The 14,811-nt window shown below is 39.3% G+C and overlaps 1 protein-coding gene across 11 annotated transcripts in view; it reads left to right on the top strand.

Annotated features, from left to right (window-relative positions):
• The first annotated feature begins 1,851 nt into the window (after positions 1–1,851).
• Positions 1,852–14,811, top strand: part of EYA1 (EYA transcriptional coactivator and phosphatase 1) — an 83,796-nt gene continuing 70,836 nt past the window's right edge. For 5 of the 11 annotated variants that reach the window (XM_075085229.1, XM_075085228.1, XM_075085227.1 and 2 more), the window contains exon 1: positions 3,526–3,650. In XM_075085229.1, coding sequence (XP_074941330.1) covers positions 3,527–3,650 — 124 coding nt within the window. In that variant the 5' untranslated portion in view covers position 3,526. Of the gene's footprint in view, positions 2,104–3,522; positions 3,651–5,442; positions 5,506–14,811 lie in introns of those variants that run through there. The other 6 variants (XM_075085221.1, XM_075085223.1, XM_075085224.1 and 3 more) reach the window with 6 other exon arrangements.

The raw sequence follows: 14,811 nt of genomic DNA, 5'->3' as shown, positions 1-14,811 counted from the left end.
ATGAAAATGAAGATTGTGGATATGAACTTTCGCAAATCATGGAGTGTTAGAGGACATATAAGGTATATATTTAATTCACTGTGAATGAGCTGGATTTTCTTTTTTTTGCCCTCTCCCATGAATCTTTAAATGAAATCTCTCTCACTATACACACGTGTGCATATATGTATACATTTGTAAGTGTACGGAAGTTATTATTTTTTTCAATTTGGGTAAGTAAAATAGCGAGGATTAATTGTATTTTAAGGTTTAGTGAAGTATGAATAATACTGTAGGGCACTTTGGAAAATATCAATTAATTAAAGCATCTGTTTGAAAAGCAAAAGTTTTTTGCTGTTATAAAAGATAGGTTTTGAAGGATCCTGTGCAAGAGGGAGTGAAGATAGCTCTGTAAGCAAACTGAGTTCTCACCTATAATTTTTTCCAGGTGTTTAGAAGTAACAGCAGAAACATATCCTAAGGCACTCTGCTGCAGTTTCTGGGGTAAAGAAGTAAAAAAAAAAAAATAAAACAAAATGCACAGTTTTGAATTTATCTGCTCATCTAGTTTGATTGGGCATGTGACGATGTATTGAAAAGCACATTATGCAGTACTTTAAGTACCCAGTTGTAAAAAGATTGATGTTTTTCAGCGTACATCATTGCATGCTTCTTGACATCATTTGTAATGTTCTGCATTGCCTGGCTGCCCCTAGCAGTTGTTTACTCTTGCTAGTAGTAATTCTGTCTGTGAGTAAAAATAACAAAAAAAAAAAAACCCAAAACAAACCAAACCCTACAGACACATAAGTAGGATTTGCTTGGATGATTTTTATAGCACTTAAAATGCCTCATCTCTCTTGTCTTTGCTCTGTGATCATTTAAGAGATGTCGGTTCAGGTTGAGTGGAAACGCACATGAAGGATTCTCAATGCAGACATTAAGAGGTTATATACCTTGCCCGGAGAAGCTTTGTATGCTTTTAAGCTAAGAGTGTCTAGCCGTGTATCTTCACCTGAATTTTATCACCTGCTGACAATTGTTACTGGCTACAGGGAAGAGTCTGTTAGCAAAGCAACAGTGTTTTTTTCTAATAGGATATGATAAATCTATTGCTCACCTGAGTTATAAAAGGAGTTGTTTTATTAAACTGGAAAATTATTGGTGGGCTTCCCTGTAGAACCAGATTCCTTTTCTTGATGAGTGACCTCAGAGGTAAATGCTAGAGCTTCCTCCTATTTATTTAGCCGGAATTGTTCTTTTAAGTCATTTTATCAGAAATCTCATTAGTGACTGGAATTTTTTACAAGTAAGACCTTGTGCAATAACGTGTGCGGATTTTATTTTAATTTGCCCTGGTCAGAGATGGGCTCATTTTGGAGATGGTTGTGTAATACTGTTGGTTATATATTGAAGATCTTTACAATAGGTAGACCTGCCCCTTGTTGTCCGCCCCAAGAAACAGTGTCAGCCTCTCCAGCTTGCTTTGCTCCTTGCCTTTGGGGTGAGCTGACTTGTGGGTTCCCCACTGCCCAGGCGTGGAGGAAGGATGGCGAAGAGTGGAGGAAGAGGAAAGACAACGTGATGAGGGCAAGAAGCTCTCAAGAGTTAAGGGGATGGGAGGGAGACATAACCCGGCCGGTGACAAGAGGCGAGAGGGGTGGAGGATGCTGGGGGGCTCGGGGCTGGAGTGGCCCCGCGGCTCCTGCCGCCCTTGGTGGGGCGACGCAGCAGGTTTACCTTCGCAGGGGTGCGTGGCCGTGCCGTGCCGTGCCGTGCCGTGCTGGGGGAGGAGTGAGCCCCTCTGCAGCTGTCATGGGCCCCTGATGAATCACTATCCCGTCACTTGGCCGCCGTCCCCCGGCGCGGGGAGGAGGGAGAGAGACCTGCCGAGGAAAGAGCAGTTGAGCCTTCAATTTAAAGACAATATGCCTTTCACGGGCACCGAGCCCTCCTCCTCTCCTTTTGGGTTTAAAGGACGGAATTGTCATCCACGGTGATACCCTTTCTTTAAATTAAGGCCTCATAGTAAAGCGGAGTAATAGAGGCTTCTGTTTGTTTCCCTGGTTTACAGGTGCAGAAGTCCCAAGCCAGTTCAGATGTTGCTGTTTCCTCAAGCTGCAGGTAAGGATTTGATTGAAAATTGCTATTTTTCTGCAAGCCTTTTAATATCTTTTTAACTTCAGGTGATAAGTTAATATTTTTTCCTGTTTTCCACGTTAAGCAGATGAGTAAGTGCTGGAGGGTTGCTTTTATGTGCATGCAACCAAGTCTGTAAACCACAAGCACGTACGCTTTTTCACTAAATTGTTTCACTTTGTATTAGGTACTGGCTTTTCAAATTCATTGTGATATTATCCTTTTTTTAATGTGTAGATTGGTTTAGGTAACGAAATATAAAGTGAAAGATTTGTGTTTAGAACTTGTGATAAAATCTCAGTTAAAATGTGAAAACTTCATAGCTGAAATGACACTTGCGCTTAAGGATGTTTATAGCATTACTGTGGGAGGAATTTTTATATAATTTTAATAGTCTTTAAAGGAGCCTAAGCGTTTCTTTTAAAGAGAAAAATTACTGGTTTGAATGCCTTGGAGGCACAGTAACCTATGAAACTTCTACTGGGAGCAATTACTTAGACTGAGTACATCAAATAACATTATCAAAAGTTTTAGGTAGAGAGAAACAGAAGGATGGGGCACTTCAATCATAGGCTTCCCCAGCGTCAACCAAGGCATATGTCGTGGTGGTGACGGCTGTTGGCCTTTTTCTACAAGGCTGTTAAAAACGCAGATCAGAAATATTCAGCTGCTTGTGTGCTGTATAAACGTTTAATTTTTGCTTTCAGTCGGAATGGCTCTTCTTATTTTGCCTAAGTGACAGCTGCTGAGATACGGCAGAGTGCTAAGGCATACTAACGCCTATATGGATTCACTGTATGTTGGTCATATCCCTTTTCAGTTGGGCACGCTTTATGTAATCCACAAAGCAAACAAGTGAGCAGACATAATAATGTTTTAATGCTGCATTTGTTTCAACGGAAACAGAGGAACAATTAAGTAGTTTGCCAGAGTAAACACATACATCAGGAATATCTTATTCCCTGTCAGTAGATGATAGGTTTCCACAATTGCTTCAAGTGTTTTATTTGGTTTGGAGGCCCATTATATTGCCACTGAGTGGTAAATCTTGAAAAAGCAGAGTGTTAATTTGTCGTTAAGAGAATATATGTCTTCATATATTGGTGATTCCATCTTTGTATGTGTCTTAAAAATACAAGGTGACATGAACGTTTAAAGTACACTGCTTCGTATCTAAATTTTTTTCTGTTAGAAGCTGTAAAAGTCATTACAGTAGGTGGTCAGTCATGTGTGTGGAGCTGCAAAATGAGTTTAGCACTAGAAAAGATCAAGTTGGGAGAAGCTGTTAATTTTTTATTAAGTGGCTTCAGGATGTTGATTAATAGCAGGCTGCGTCTCATATAGGTAACTCCTCTGTAATCCATGTTGAATATGTCACTAAAACTAGTTGCATCTTGCTTTCAGGTCTATGGAAATGCAGGATCTAGCCAGCCCACATAGCCGACTAAGTGGTAGTAGTGAATCCCCCAGTGGTCCAAAACTTGATAACTCTCATATAAATAATAATTCCATGACACCCAATGGCACAGAAGGTGAGCTACCACTTTTTTAGTGTTTCATAGTTTCTTTTTTCTCCTTGTTGCATTAGTGTTCTTGCAGTCTCCAAGCCAAACACAGACACTGTTTTACTTTTTTAGGTGTTGTGGGTTTATGTAATATGGTGTAAAGAGTGGATGTTCAATATTTATCGGTAGTTACTATTATCAAGTTTCAGCAATAGCTTTCATTCCAGGTTTATGTTCCTTTCATGGAGTTTGAATGGTCTGAGCAGGTAGCATGTGCAGAACTTTAAAAAAAAGATCCAAACACCCTCAAAAGGTAGTTTAGTGATGAGAAAAAAGGTGGTGTTTACAGTTGTCTTACTACAAAAGGCAATCTTTCTATCTTTTTCACTATTCCAGTATTTCTTTATGTTCTCACTTTTTGCAGGCTCCTAAGGCTGTGAAAGTTTTGTCAAGTAGGCTAATAAAACTGAGTGTTGAAATTTCCTCAGGCTAGCTTGCGGCTCTGATGAAGTGGCCAAAATTCAAACAGGTGTAGTAATTCAATGGGGTAAATTGATACCTATTTTTCAAGAAGCAGTCAGCCAGTTGATAAGTTATGTTTGTTCTCAGTAGAATACTAACGACGCAACAAGCTAACAATTTTGCCAGTAAGGACATATAATGAAACACAGAAGGGTTTATACAATAAGTAGTGAAAAATACTCTTCCGTGTAACATTTCTATGGCAGTAGTAGAAAAGGTCGTAGATGTCATTTGGCTAGCTATGTGGACAGAGGTTTTAATACATTACTAGAAAACATTATCTGAAGATGTGTGATTCTACTTTTCAGTATAAATGTATAGCTAAACAACTGTTGTAGCAAAGATACGCCTTTTTTTCCCCTAAGAACTGGGTCATATTAGTGCTGTCAGACTGTTTAGGATTATGGACATGCATTGCATTCTTCCAGGAAAGGCACATGTCAGTCAAACAGATGTCGTCCCCCTCAATTCCCCAAACATCTCTGTTATTCATTCTAATTGGAGTCCTCTGTAGTGGGGAGGGTTTATGGGTTATCAGATTAACAGGCGTTTGTGCCAGAGTTGTGTATAATTTACTTTTTGCTATTGCTTTAAAAGTATTGCTGCAATCAAATTTTAAGCCATATGAGGAAAAAAAAAGTAGCTTTTTAAAGAATGAATTAATTGTTTATCGTGTTATTTTAGTTTGAGCAGAAAAATTTTTCATCTCCACAAATGACTCTTCTTCCTTTTTAATGCCCAAGTACATTATTATATTTTTATATAATATTATCAGGTATATACCAGTTATTGGTATAGGATAAAATTGCTCAATCCTTTCAAATTATAATTCCTCTTGCTCATGAAAGCCTTTGCTGTAAACTTCACCAGCTTTTGTACCTCCATGTAACTTCAAGGTTCTTTAGTAGCACAAAGATAGGGAGTGTTCCTTGAAACACTGAAAGACACTCACCATCTGGCTTGACTTTTTTCCTAAGCAGTTGTATGCAGGCATACGCTCTGAAAAACGGGCTGCTTAATATTACTTTGTGAAGAAGTTAGCTATATATTTTATCTATTCATGCACTGGCCTCAGGTAGCAAATAATTTTGGAAATAATATCCCAACTTCTAGTAGGTATCAGTTTATCGAAGAAAGTAAATTGAATCACAGTAACTTATTTATCTGAAATTAGAATTTCAAAGTTCAGGCTTATTCATTTTGGGTGAACGCTGCCCAGAAAGCTATAATTTGCAATACACGTTTACCTTCTGAGACAAAGCCAAACGGTTTTCTTTTGTTTGCAATTTTCCCTCAGGTGACATGACCCTCCTCAGCACTGCAGACTGGTTGCTAAGCCCTAGCACACAGACCCCCGCAGGTTTGGGTGGCTGCCGTGGGCGCCGCAGGCGTGGGCACTCAGCATGCATTTTCAGATGTTGTCCAGAAAGCGCCCCGAGAAATAGCTTGTGCTTGGCGATTCTGGTCTAAACTTTCTAAACTGAAAATTCCTGTCTCTGATTGCTCTTAAGTGACAAATAAGGAAAAGTTCGTGAAATAAACATAATTGAATAATTTATTTCTGAATTAGATGTGTTCCAAGAGACACAATCTGCGAGCGAAGCAGATACCTAAGAATCTGAAGGTGGAGTTTTTGCTTTTAATCTGTTTTATCTTGAGAAAATGTTTGGTTTGGGTTCCTTGAGCTGCCAAACAGGCTTAAGGAAAAACTAGATTGAATGAAGCAAAGGTTTCTTATTTTTTTAATGAAAGGTGAAATAAAATCTTTTTTTCCTGAGATTCTTGAAGCAGAATCCTGCTGAGACACAAGTGGCAGATTATAAGGATATAGTCGTATCTTAAAATGCTGCAGTGTGGTTTGCTTGCTTGTTGCATGTGGAGTGGAGATGTGGGTTGCTGAAGCTTCACATGTTAAATATAATATGTGAAGCCAATGTCTAATCTACTACGCGCCCGTTCTCACTAACATGAAAAAGCCCTCCTTTTCTGGCATAAGGGACCTTCATGTGAATGAGAAGCAGGGCCTCCAGGTATTCGCATGTCATAAATATCTTGTAAAGATATGTTAAATTTGATTTTACTATGGGTGTGATTTAGGCAAGTTTCCATACCCCAAGTGCAGGATATGTTCACTAGATGAGGGGGAGGAGAAGAAAGAAGAAGGAGGAGAAAATAAAAAAAAACCCTGTCCCAAAGTGAAATGGCCCCGTTTCAAACAAATGTTCATTAATTCCTCTAAGGCATATTTTCAGACTTGTCTCTTATTGATGTTGTTCTACAAGAGGATGTGGTTGGAAGACAGCTCACTGTTATTAGCTAATATTTTTAGCTTCACACTTAGTGGTATATTTTCAAAGCACTGAATAGGGATTTAGCTGTGTGATTGAGTCTGGGTTTCATCTCTGCGTGCGGCTGTGATACAATAACTCTTTGTGTGCTTATTTCACTTTGGTAGGGCAAAATTTCTGTAGTGCAGAACTGACCAGGTCGTGCTGGCTGATGACTGCAGCTGAAGAAATTCAGGGGGTTTTGGATGACTGCTGTTTATTTCCTTCTAACTAAACATTTTTAAACAAGTCAGGTTTACTACTTCTTGTCTCAGATAGCAATTCCTCTACAGATTCTTTTAGAGCATAGTGATTTCTGTAGAACAAACGCTATTTTTTTAAAGTTTGTTGCAGATCATGAGACAGTCTTCATACCTCTGGATGTATGTGTGGTGAGGGGAAAAGCAGTATTTCCTTAACATCTTGATTTAAAAAAATCATAGCTAATAAGAAGTAATTACTTTGCTGGTGTTTGGGTTTTTTCTTTCTCTTCTCTGGGAAAGGCAGCATGGACTTCAAACCATTGATGGGGAAGTAACAAGGAAATTATAGACCCTGACTAGTCCGAAATTTCCCAGGATCAAATGCAGAGGAGTAACACTAAAATATCTGGCTAAAGACACTCAGAAAAGTCAGTTCTGGCACGCCAAGATGGAGCTGATGATATAAATACTGCAGTATTTCAGTTTTCCATGATCTCTTTAAGTGTTTTTCCACAAAATGCCCTCTGTTGTAGGGAACAGCAGACACTGGACACCATTAAAAATTTGGCCCTGTGTGACTTGCCTAAGAAAATCTATTTAAAAAAAAAAAAAAGAGAATTGAAGAAGGGCTCAAAATGTTCATAGTCATGCCTTATCTCTAATCTTCCTTTGTCAGCAAATTGCTATGGTGGGTTGAAACTGAAGGAGTTAAAGAAACAATAACAACAGAAGCTAATAAAATTGCCATTCATTAAGTTTTATCAGACAGCTAGTGGCTATTCCAACAACAGTGCCCACTTTGGTAGATACACTTCAGAGGGGAAAGGCTGTGAGTAATCAATAAATTTGAAAGGAGTAGCAAAGCTGTTTTCTATAGGAGACAACTGCATCCAGTTTCTGCCAACAGTGATCTTTACTTTTACCTAAAAAACATAAATCAGTTCTGATGGATTACATAGAGTGAGAAACAGAAGCCTGTGGCCCATCATGATAATGTTTTATGCAACTGGAATGGAAAAGAATAGATGAAGACTGGGAGAAGGAGCTGTGCTTTTCCAGGCAGCTATACTTCATTCATATTAGGAGCAAGGAGCTGCTTCTGCCCTCGTTTTTGAGTGTTCAGAAGGAAGAAGAGATGGCGTTTTCATATCAAGCAGGAGGGGAAAATGGATAACAAATTGAAGATCAGATTTTCAAAGATACATAGGAAGGGAGGCTTCAAAGGGAGTTGGACATCAAAATTCCTTTGGAAAAAAAAAGGGTTCTCACTCTTTAAGTACCTGCTGCAACATGAGAATGAGATCCCACACAAAGGCATTCAAAGCTCCCCACTACGTGACTATCTAATGGGTGGCCATTAGAAAGGTTGTTTTAAGTCTGGTGAACATAAATCCATCTTCAGGGTTTCAAAAGACAGTGCTGTGTGGTACGTTTGCTGTCGAGTAGCAATATCATAGAATGGAGGAAAATTGTTTTCATTATTTTCTGAAGCAATGGTGGAGTAAGATGTTGAAATCCATAGAGAGTATGAGCTGGTTGTTCTTATGGCACATGATGTAGACTTCTGTAAGTAAATGATATGTTGCGTATTCGTTGTAATTCTAACAATGCTTTATAGCACTCGAAATAGTCTTTCAGTATTGCAATCAAGCCTGTGCATTGGTAGTGAATAATTTTTAATTTTGTGTAAGTTATTAATAATTTTTAATAGTTAATAATTTTGCGTGCTTTGAGGTGCAATGTTGTGGTAGGTGATGGCAGTCAGACAAAGTGATCCTCCTTTGGGAGATGTTTGGGTTCTGGTATCTTTTAATTGCTCATTTTTGGAGTTTCTGCCAATTACGTATGCTGAAGTTTCTAGACTTGTGTTTGTGATGATGAGCTTGATAGTATGAAACTTGTAATTGATGCAGGGATACCTCCATATTTAGACATCTTGAAATAATAGCCTGGTAAAGGTGAATCTAATCTTCACATTCCAGTAGGGTGTTAGTATCAAGAACTGCTGATGCCAGCTTCTTCACTCAGCCCCAGAAGACTGCAAGAGGACAGTTGTGTGGCCAGAGGCAAAGACTGCAGTGGTCCCAGGCCCCAGGCTGGTAAAAGCAACCTGGGGGTCAGTAGGGGCTAGTAATCTGGTCTTCAACCTGCTGCCACTTCTGGAGGATAAAAAACAGATGTTCATCACTCTGCCCGTTTATGTGAAGGCAAGGGGCTGACTTGGATTATCTTTTCTTCCCTGCTCTTCACCTTTTTCTTCTTGCTGTATTACATTGCCTTCCTTCCAGACTCTTTGTCTTATCTGTGCTTTTATCCTCCTGCTTCCCTAAGAGTCCTTCCGTCTGTTCTGAGCACTTGTAGCATAATGCTCTATTATTCCTCCTTCATAGGTTTTTGGCCAGTGAAATAACTTGTCTACTCCTCTGTTGGCTCAGTCCAGCAACTCCTGTTGCAAGGTCTTGAGAAGGAGACTAGCTAATAAATATTTATGTATTTATTATCTTTTCTGCATGTATGTGCATCTGTTTGTGAAAGCTTCACCGTTTTGTTTTCCCCCCATAACATTTTCCTGAAAGAAAGCACCTTGTTTAAGTGAAAAGTCAGTAGCAATACTGGTTCCCACAGACACTTGAGGGAAAGAAAATACTCTGAATGACAAAGGATTTTAAAAAAAAAACCAAACAACCAATTGAACATTTTGGAAGCACCGTTATTTTAATATCATTTTTTTTTGCAAGCCTCTCGTAAACATTTTTGCAGCATATGCTGTGCCAGACTGTGGATGGAGCGTGGTGGTGTGAGAGCACCCTCTGAGCATGCCTGAGGGTCCCAGAGCCCCGCTGGCACAGTGGCTTTGCACAGGCTGCAGGATGTCAAGAACCTGTGAAAATATTCACTACTTCACTGAAAACTAACTGCAACACATTGCGCTAGGTGTTGCAAGCCTCTCCAGTGGGACCAGCCTGTTACGCACCACCTGCAGGTGTGCAATCACTGATTGCACAGCATAACATAGGAATATCATACGCCTGGCCAGTAACACAGAACAGAAGGAAATTCAGCCCTTGCTGTTGGTGTGCGCCAGCAGAAACTCCAGGGAACAGGAGTAACACATCTAAATCTCGTCTGAGATCACACCTTAATAGACAGTAGGGTGAGATCTGAAGAGCCTTAGCAAATTCAGAGGCTTGTGATCCTTCAGATGGTTTAGCACTTTCATTTGCTTCTTGCAGTCTTCTGAGGGGTTTTGCTTATCGTGGGTAGATAAAAAAACCAAGAAACTTGGTTAAACTTCAGGGTTAGCTGTGTCATCTCACCCCTGGGCGGTGAGTGAAGTACTTGTGCCACCTGGTTTGATGAGACAAGCTGGGGAGTTTTCTGCTCCTGCTGGGTGGAGGGGAATGCAAGCTGGTGCTATCTATCTCTGTCCAGGTGAATTTGCCTTCAAGTCTGGCAGTTCTGGAGTTCAGACCCTGGCCAGAAGTCAAGGATATTATTTCGCATTTATGAAAGGCCCCACCTGCTTTGTCATTTTGCTTCTATCTTCATGTCTCTGTCTTGTACGACTAAATGGCAGGGCAGTCTTGACTTCTCCATGATGCTCTCCACTCACTTGAAGCCCTCCGTGCTCCCAGACGGTAGCTGAAGACAACCTTTTTTTTTTTTTTTTTTTCATTAATGCCTGGGGCTGTGACGCTGTGTGGTCGTTCTGTCTGGCTTTGGTTAAAGTGTATGGATATTTTACACAGACATGGTGCAAACTGTTACACATGTGTAGGGGAGCTGCCATGGTCAGATTCCCAATCGAGGATTTAAGAAGGGGAAAAAAAGGCCATAACACCTCTAAAAAGATTGTTCCTGCATATATGCTGCCTGTTTGGACAGGAGAGATACAATTATTCAGTATAAATTGACAAGTGACTGTGAAGGGGTAAGAACGTTAGCTTGGCTCAGATATTCTCATCTAACTGCAGTGAACGAGACTACTTTAACCCATGACACTAGTTCTCAGACAAATATCTGGGCTAAATCCTGATTAGAAGCTACAAATACTATCAAAAGTTGTCTCCAATTAGATGTTTTTGGATTTTCTTTCTGATTTTGCACTGTAGCAGTGATGCCATTTCTTTGTGAATTTAAAGTTTTTACCGCTAGATGAGCAGGTTACAAAGACATTAAGGCTCTTTCAGTGTAATGCATAGCATAAGAAGATGATGAGGGTCGTGGGGGAGCCGTGCATGCAGTGAAGGCTAGGTGTCAGTTGCAGCCAGAATACAGCAGAAGTTTTGAAACCACCTCACATCAGAGGAGGGGAGAGCAGGAAACAGTCTGGACTTGAACTAGAATGTGCTGCTTTGAGCAGGGACTTTCTTTGAAAACTGAACTTAAATTTAGGTTGGAAATTACCTTGTAGTAATTATCTTCTGGTAATTTCCCGACAAATGAGATTCAGGAAGAGTCCTCTGCTTTGAGAAGCAAGAGCAAGTAAGTTTATCAGGCTTCATGGTTAGGAGCTGATGATTTGATAGTGTGTGATAAAATGAGAGAATTATGTCCTGGATCGGAATTAGTATATCTGAGTAACTTGTTTATAATTAACCTGTAATCCTTAGTAACCTGTTTATAATGGCAAGATTTTCCAGTACAAAACAGCTGAGAGTTTGAATAAAATAATGGAAAATATAATCAGCTTAGAGATTCAAGGTAGATTTTTTTTTTCCCCTGTTGTTACATAATTTTCTTTGAGCTTTCAGGTGAGCTTTGGACTTCTAGTGGGTACAGAAAGAGGATGGTATCAAGGAAAATAGTGTATGAATAGTAATAGATACAGAAAATACTTAAGATATATTGGGGCAGAGTCTGTCATTAAAATTTGCATCAACATAGTGTTTAGCTGCTAACATTATTTGAAGATGTCACCTTGAGATAGAACAAAACAGGGCTAGAGACTGTATTTACATGTGTGTCTACAAACTAACAGCCTCACTTACTTTGCTGGGACTCTTTGTGCCCTGTGAATATTGAGAGCTGTCAGTCAGGGATTATTTCATTTTGCCCACTTATAATACAAATACTGTAAGATTATAGTATTAATTCAGTCTTAAAACTGCAAAATTAGAACTTATTTAATAACTCAGCCATGTTTACAATATTTCTATGCTGGGTTGATGTATATGGCGCAGCTGTTAACAAAGACTAGTTCAGTAGAGCAAGCCTTATATGTATTTTAGACAACAAAAGTAATTTTAAAAAGGTATTTAAAAACTTTACTTTTTGCATGCTTGAAGGTACAGTTGCTATGATGCATTCATATGACTTTTGTGTTAGCAATGGCCAAATATTAGGTCCCTAAATCCATATTTAAAACAACTATCATCTCATTCCTCATAGTCCTCTTTGCTGCTATATATGCCAGTGGCTGTGTGACAAGCTGTGAACTCAGACAGTTGTTACATGGCCAATGAACCATGTGAACGTGTGGGTTCTGGTCTGAAGTTCTCTCTCTCGGTAGAGTTCAGAAACTGCCATGTAGTCATTATTAACCACCTTTTGTAATACGGCTGACAAAACAGGGCACATTGCATTTGCTATCTCCGAGAGTCCTAAGAAAAAATATCTTGACAATTGATAGAACGGTAGATGAACAGTGATGCTATCTCAGAATATTTGTGCTTTTTTTCTCACAGCCAGCGTGTGTGTTCTTATCTGCAGCTCCTATTTTTTCTATTATTCTGTTGTTTTCTTATACAGTTTCTTTTTAAATCTTGTTTTTAGAATCTCATAAATGACTAGAAAAGAAAAATAAGGATGAAAAATGTCTCTCTGTTGACGTAGCTTCTTAAGTTCCTTGGTATATAAATCAAATCTGTATCAGTAATTCTCAATGTTGAATTTTTGCGGCAGATTAGGAATACATTAGATTTCTTCTTTAATTTCTTGTTCATAATCTGGTTTATTACATGAGTGATTTTGCTGTCACTAAACCTTGGTAGCATATTGCTAAATCAGAGTCTGTTTCTATAATGCAGTTCTGATAATTCTGCACCTCTGTAAAGGTCTGTTTTGATAAAGGAACAGCAGAAATGGGAACTCTCCTGTTTTGTTTTCTGTGGTCTCTGCCACAACTGAGGACACTGTTGGAAGTTACTGGCAAGCCTGCAACACATTCTGTGTAAATGTGGCAATATTCCCACTGATTGCCCGGTGTCATCCTGTGAAAGCTTAGGACACGTTGCAGAAATGTTAATTGTCATGGAAAATGTGGAGGGCTGAAATCCAGAGCATGCTGAAGGAGCACGCGGCAGGGCCAGATCCAAAGCCTTGCTTCCTCGGACAGCTCCATACATCTCATGATAGACATGGATTACTGACACGCTACTGTGATAGAGTGGCAGACTTGTAACCTTAGGAAACCCCTTCTTTCCCCATGATTCTAGGGGGAAATACGCTCTGTTGCAGGTCACTTTTTGTCCTGGGCAAATGAGAGACCTTCCTTGGCAGTGAGAAGCCATGTGGTGAATATTTCCAACTGGTGAAACCATGGCTGTTTCTTCTCAGTTGATTTCTTTTTATAGCAAACTTTCATCCTCTTGAAATATTTTTAGGCTCAGGTAGAAGGAAATACTCCATCATTTTCTGGCATTTTGATTAAAGTGCTTGGGGAATGGAGGGCTTTTCAGTTCCTATCCATCTGTATTAAATTCCCAACTAGCTGCGGCAGAAGGTCCATTAAGGTCATGGTTGTTCCTAAAGACAGCATGATAGGGCTTATTTATTATCACCCTACTAATGGGTATCCACATCAGGTATAATGTGAACAGCCTTTCGCATCCCGTTTTTTCATATATTCAGGAAATACAACAGCTGAGAGAGGAGACATAAGGAACAGTTTTAATGAAAAATTTGTGAGAATCTCAGACAGCAACTAGAATTCCTTTCCATGAAGGAGGCACTGCAGTGTATTTCATATAAGTTTTCCTGTATCTTCAAAAGTCATATGTTTAGTAAAGAGCATTCAGTTATAAATGTAGTTGCATTGAAGTATTTTTCATGAGTCTTAGAGAAAGAAATTCCATTTTGATGAGGTTTTTCCAAAAATAGTTTCTTTAACAAAGATCTGAGATCCAGATAGGTGGCAAACAGTGCATGTGAAGTAGGCTTTTAAACCAATGGCATGAGAGGCATTTACTTCCACTTGGAAAGAAATTATCCTAAAAATCTTTATCTAGAATAAATGATGCTAAAAGTCTTGACACTGTGTGAGGTGGCTCAGTGTAGTCCTTGGGCTGCCGGTCTGTGGTGATCAAAACAATTATATTTTATTTTATAAGGAATATATATGAATTGTTTTTCCAGTAGAGATGAGGGGAAGAGTTTGGAGAAAGCATATACTGAAATCTCCCAACCTTTACCCCAAGTTAGGCTGATTTGTCTCATCATCTTCTCTTTTCCTCCCCGACAGCTGTCAGCTATAGAGAAAAGCATCTTTCACTGTTATTTCCGAAAGTATAATTGCATTATGGAAATAAGGTTCAGAAGACATGCAAATATTGGGGAACGCTGGAGCAATCTGTGAAGGAAATATTAGTCTGACTGTAAAATGTAGCTGTGATAAACTTTTAAGAAAAAGCAGAAGATAATGTAGATGCTTATAATTCTCGGTAGGTTCTGGAAAATTACTTGGGATAGACACTTTGCAACAAATGTTTTGTTGCATATGTGTGTTAGACTTTCAATACTTAGTTATGAGATGGGTGTTGGATATGTTATATGCTGTGTTTTTAAGAAATATGTTTATATTAGAGTCGTAGTTCAGATCATGAGTGCACTCCTGAAGTGAACTTCTTGGCCACCCCTTCTTTCCACATGTTAATTCACCGTGTAAAGCCTTTCAAATAAGGTGCTCTGCAAGAGTGCAGCTCGTCTTCTCCAGCTGCTGATGGGTGCTCCCTCCTTGGGACAAGACTAAACCTTACACAAATAACGCCTCTCAACATGCCTAAACTGTGGATACTGGACCCCCTGCACCAACCATTTCACTCCTTGAAACTTTTCTTACTGGGCTGCATTGCTTGTTAATGCAGACATAGCAGAATTTTGTGTGGAGCTAGCATTGATCTCCTGAGTTAGCATGTG

The sequence above is a fragment of the Phalacrocorax aristotelis genome, chromosome 2 (assembly GCF_949628215.1).
Source record: "Phalacrocorax aristotelis chromosome 2, bGulAri2.1, whole genome shotgun sequence".
Classification (NCBI taxonomy): domain Eukaryota; kingdom Metazoa; phylum Chordata; class Aves; order Suliformes; family Phalacrocoracidae; genus Phalacrocorax; species Phalacrocorax aristotelis.
This window is presented reverse-complemented; position numbering and strand designations above follow the sequence as displayed.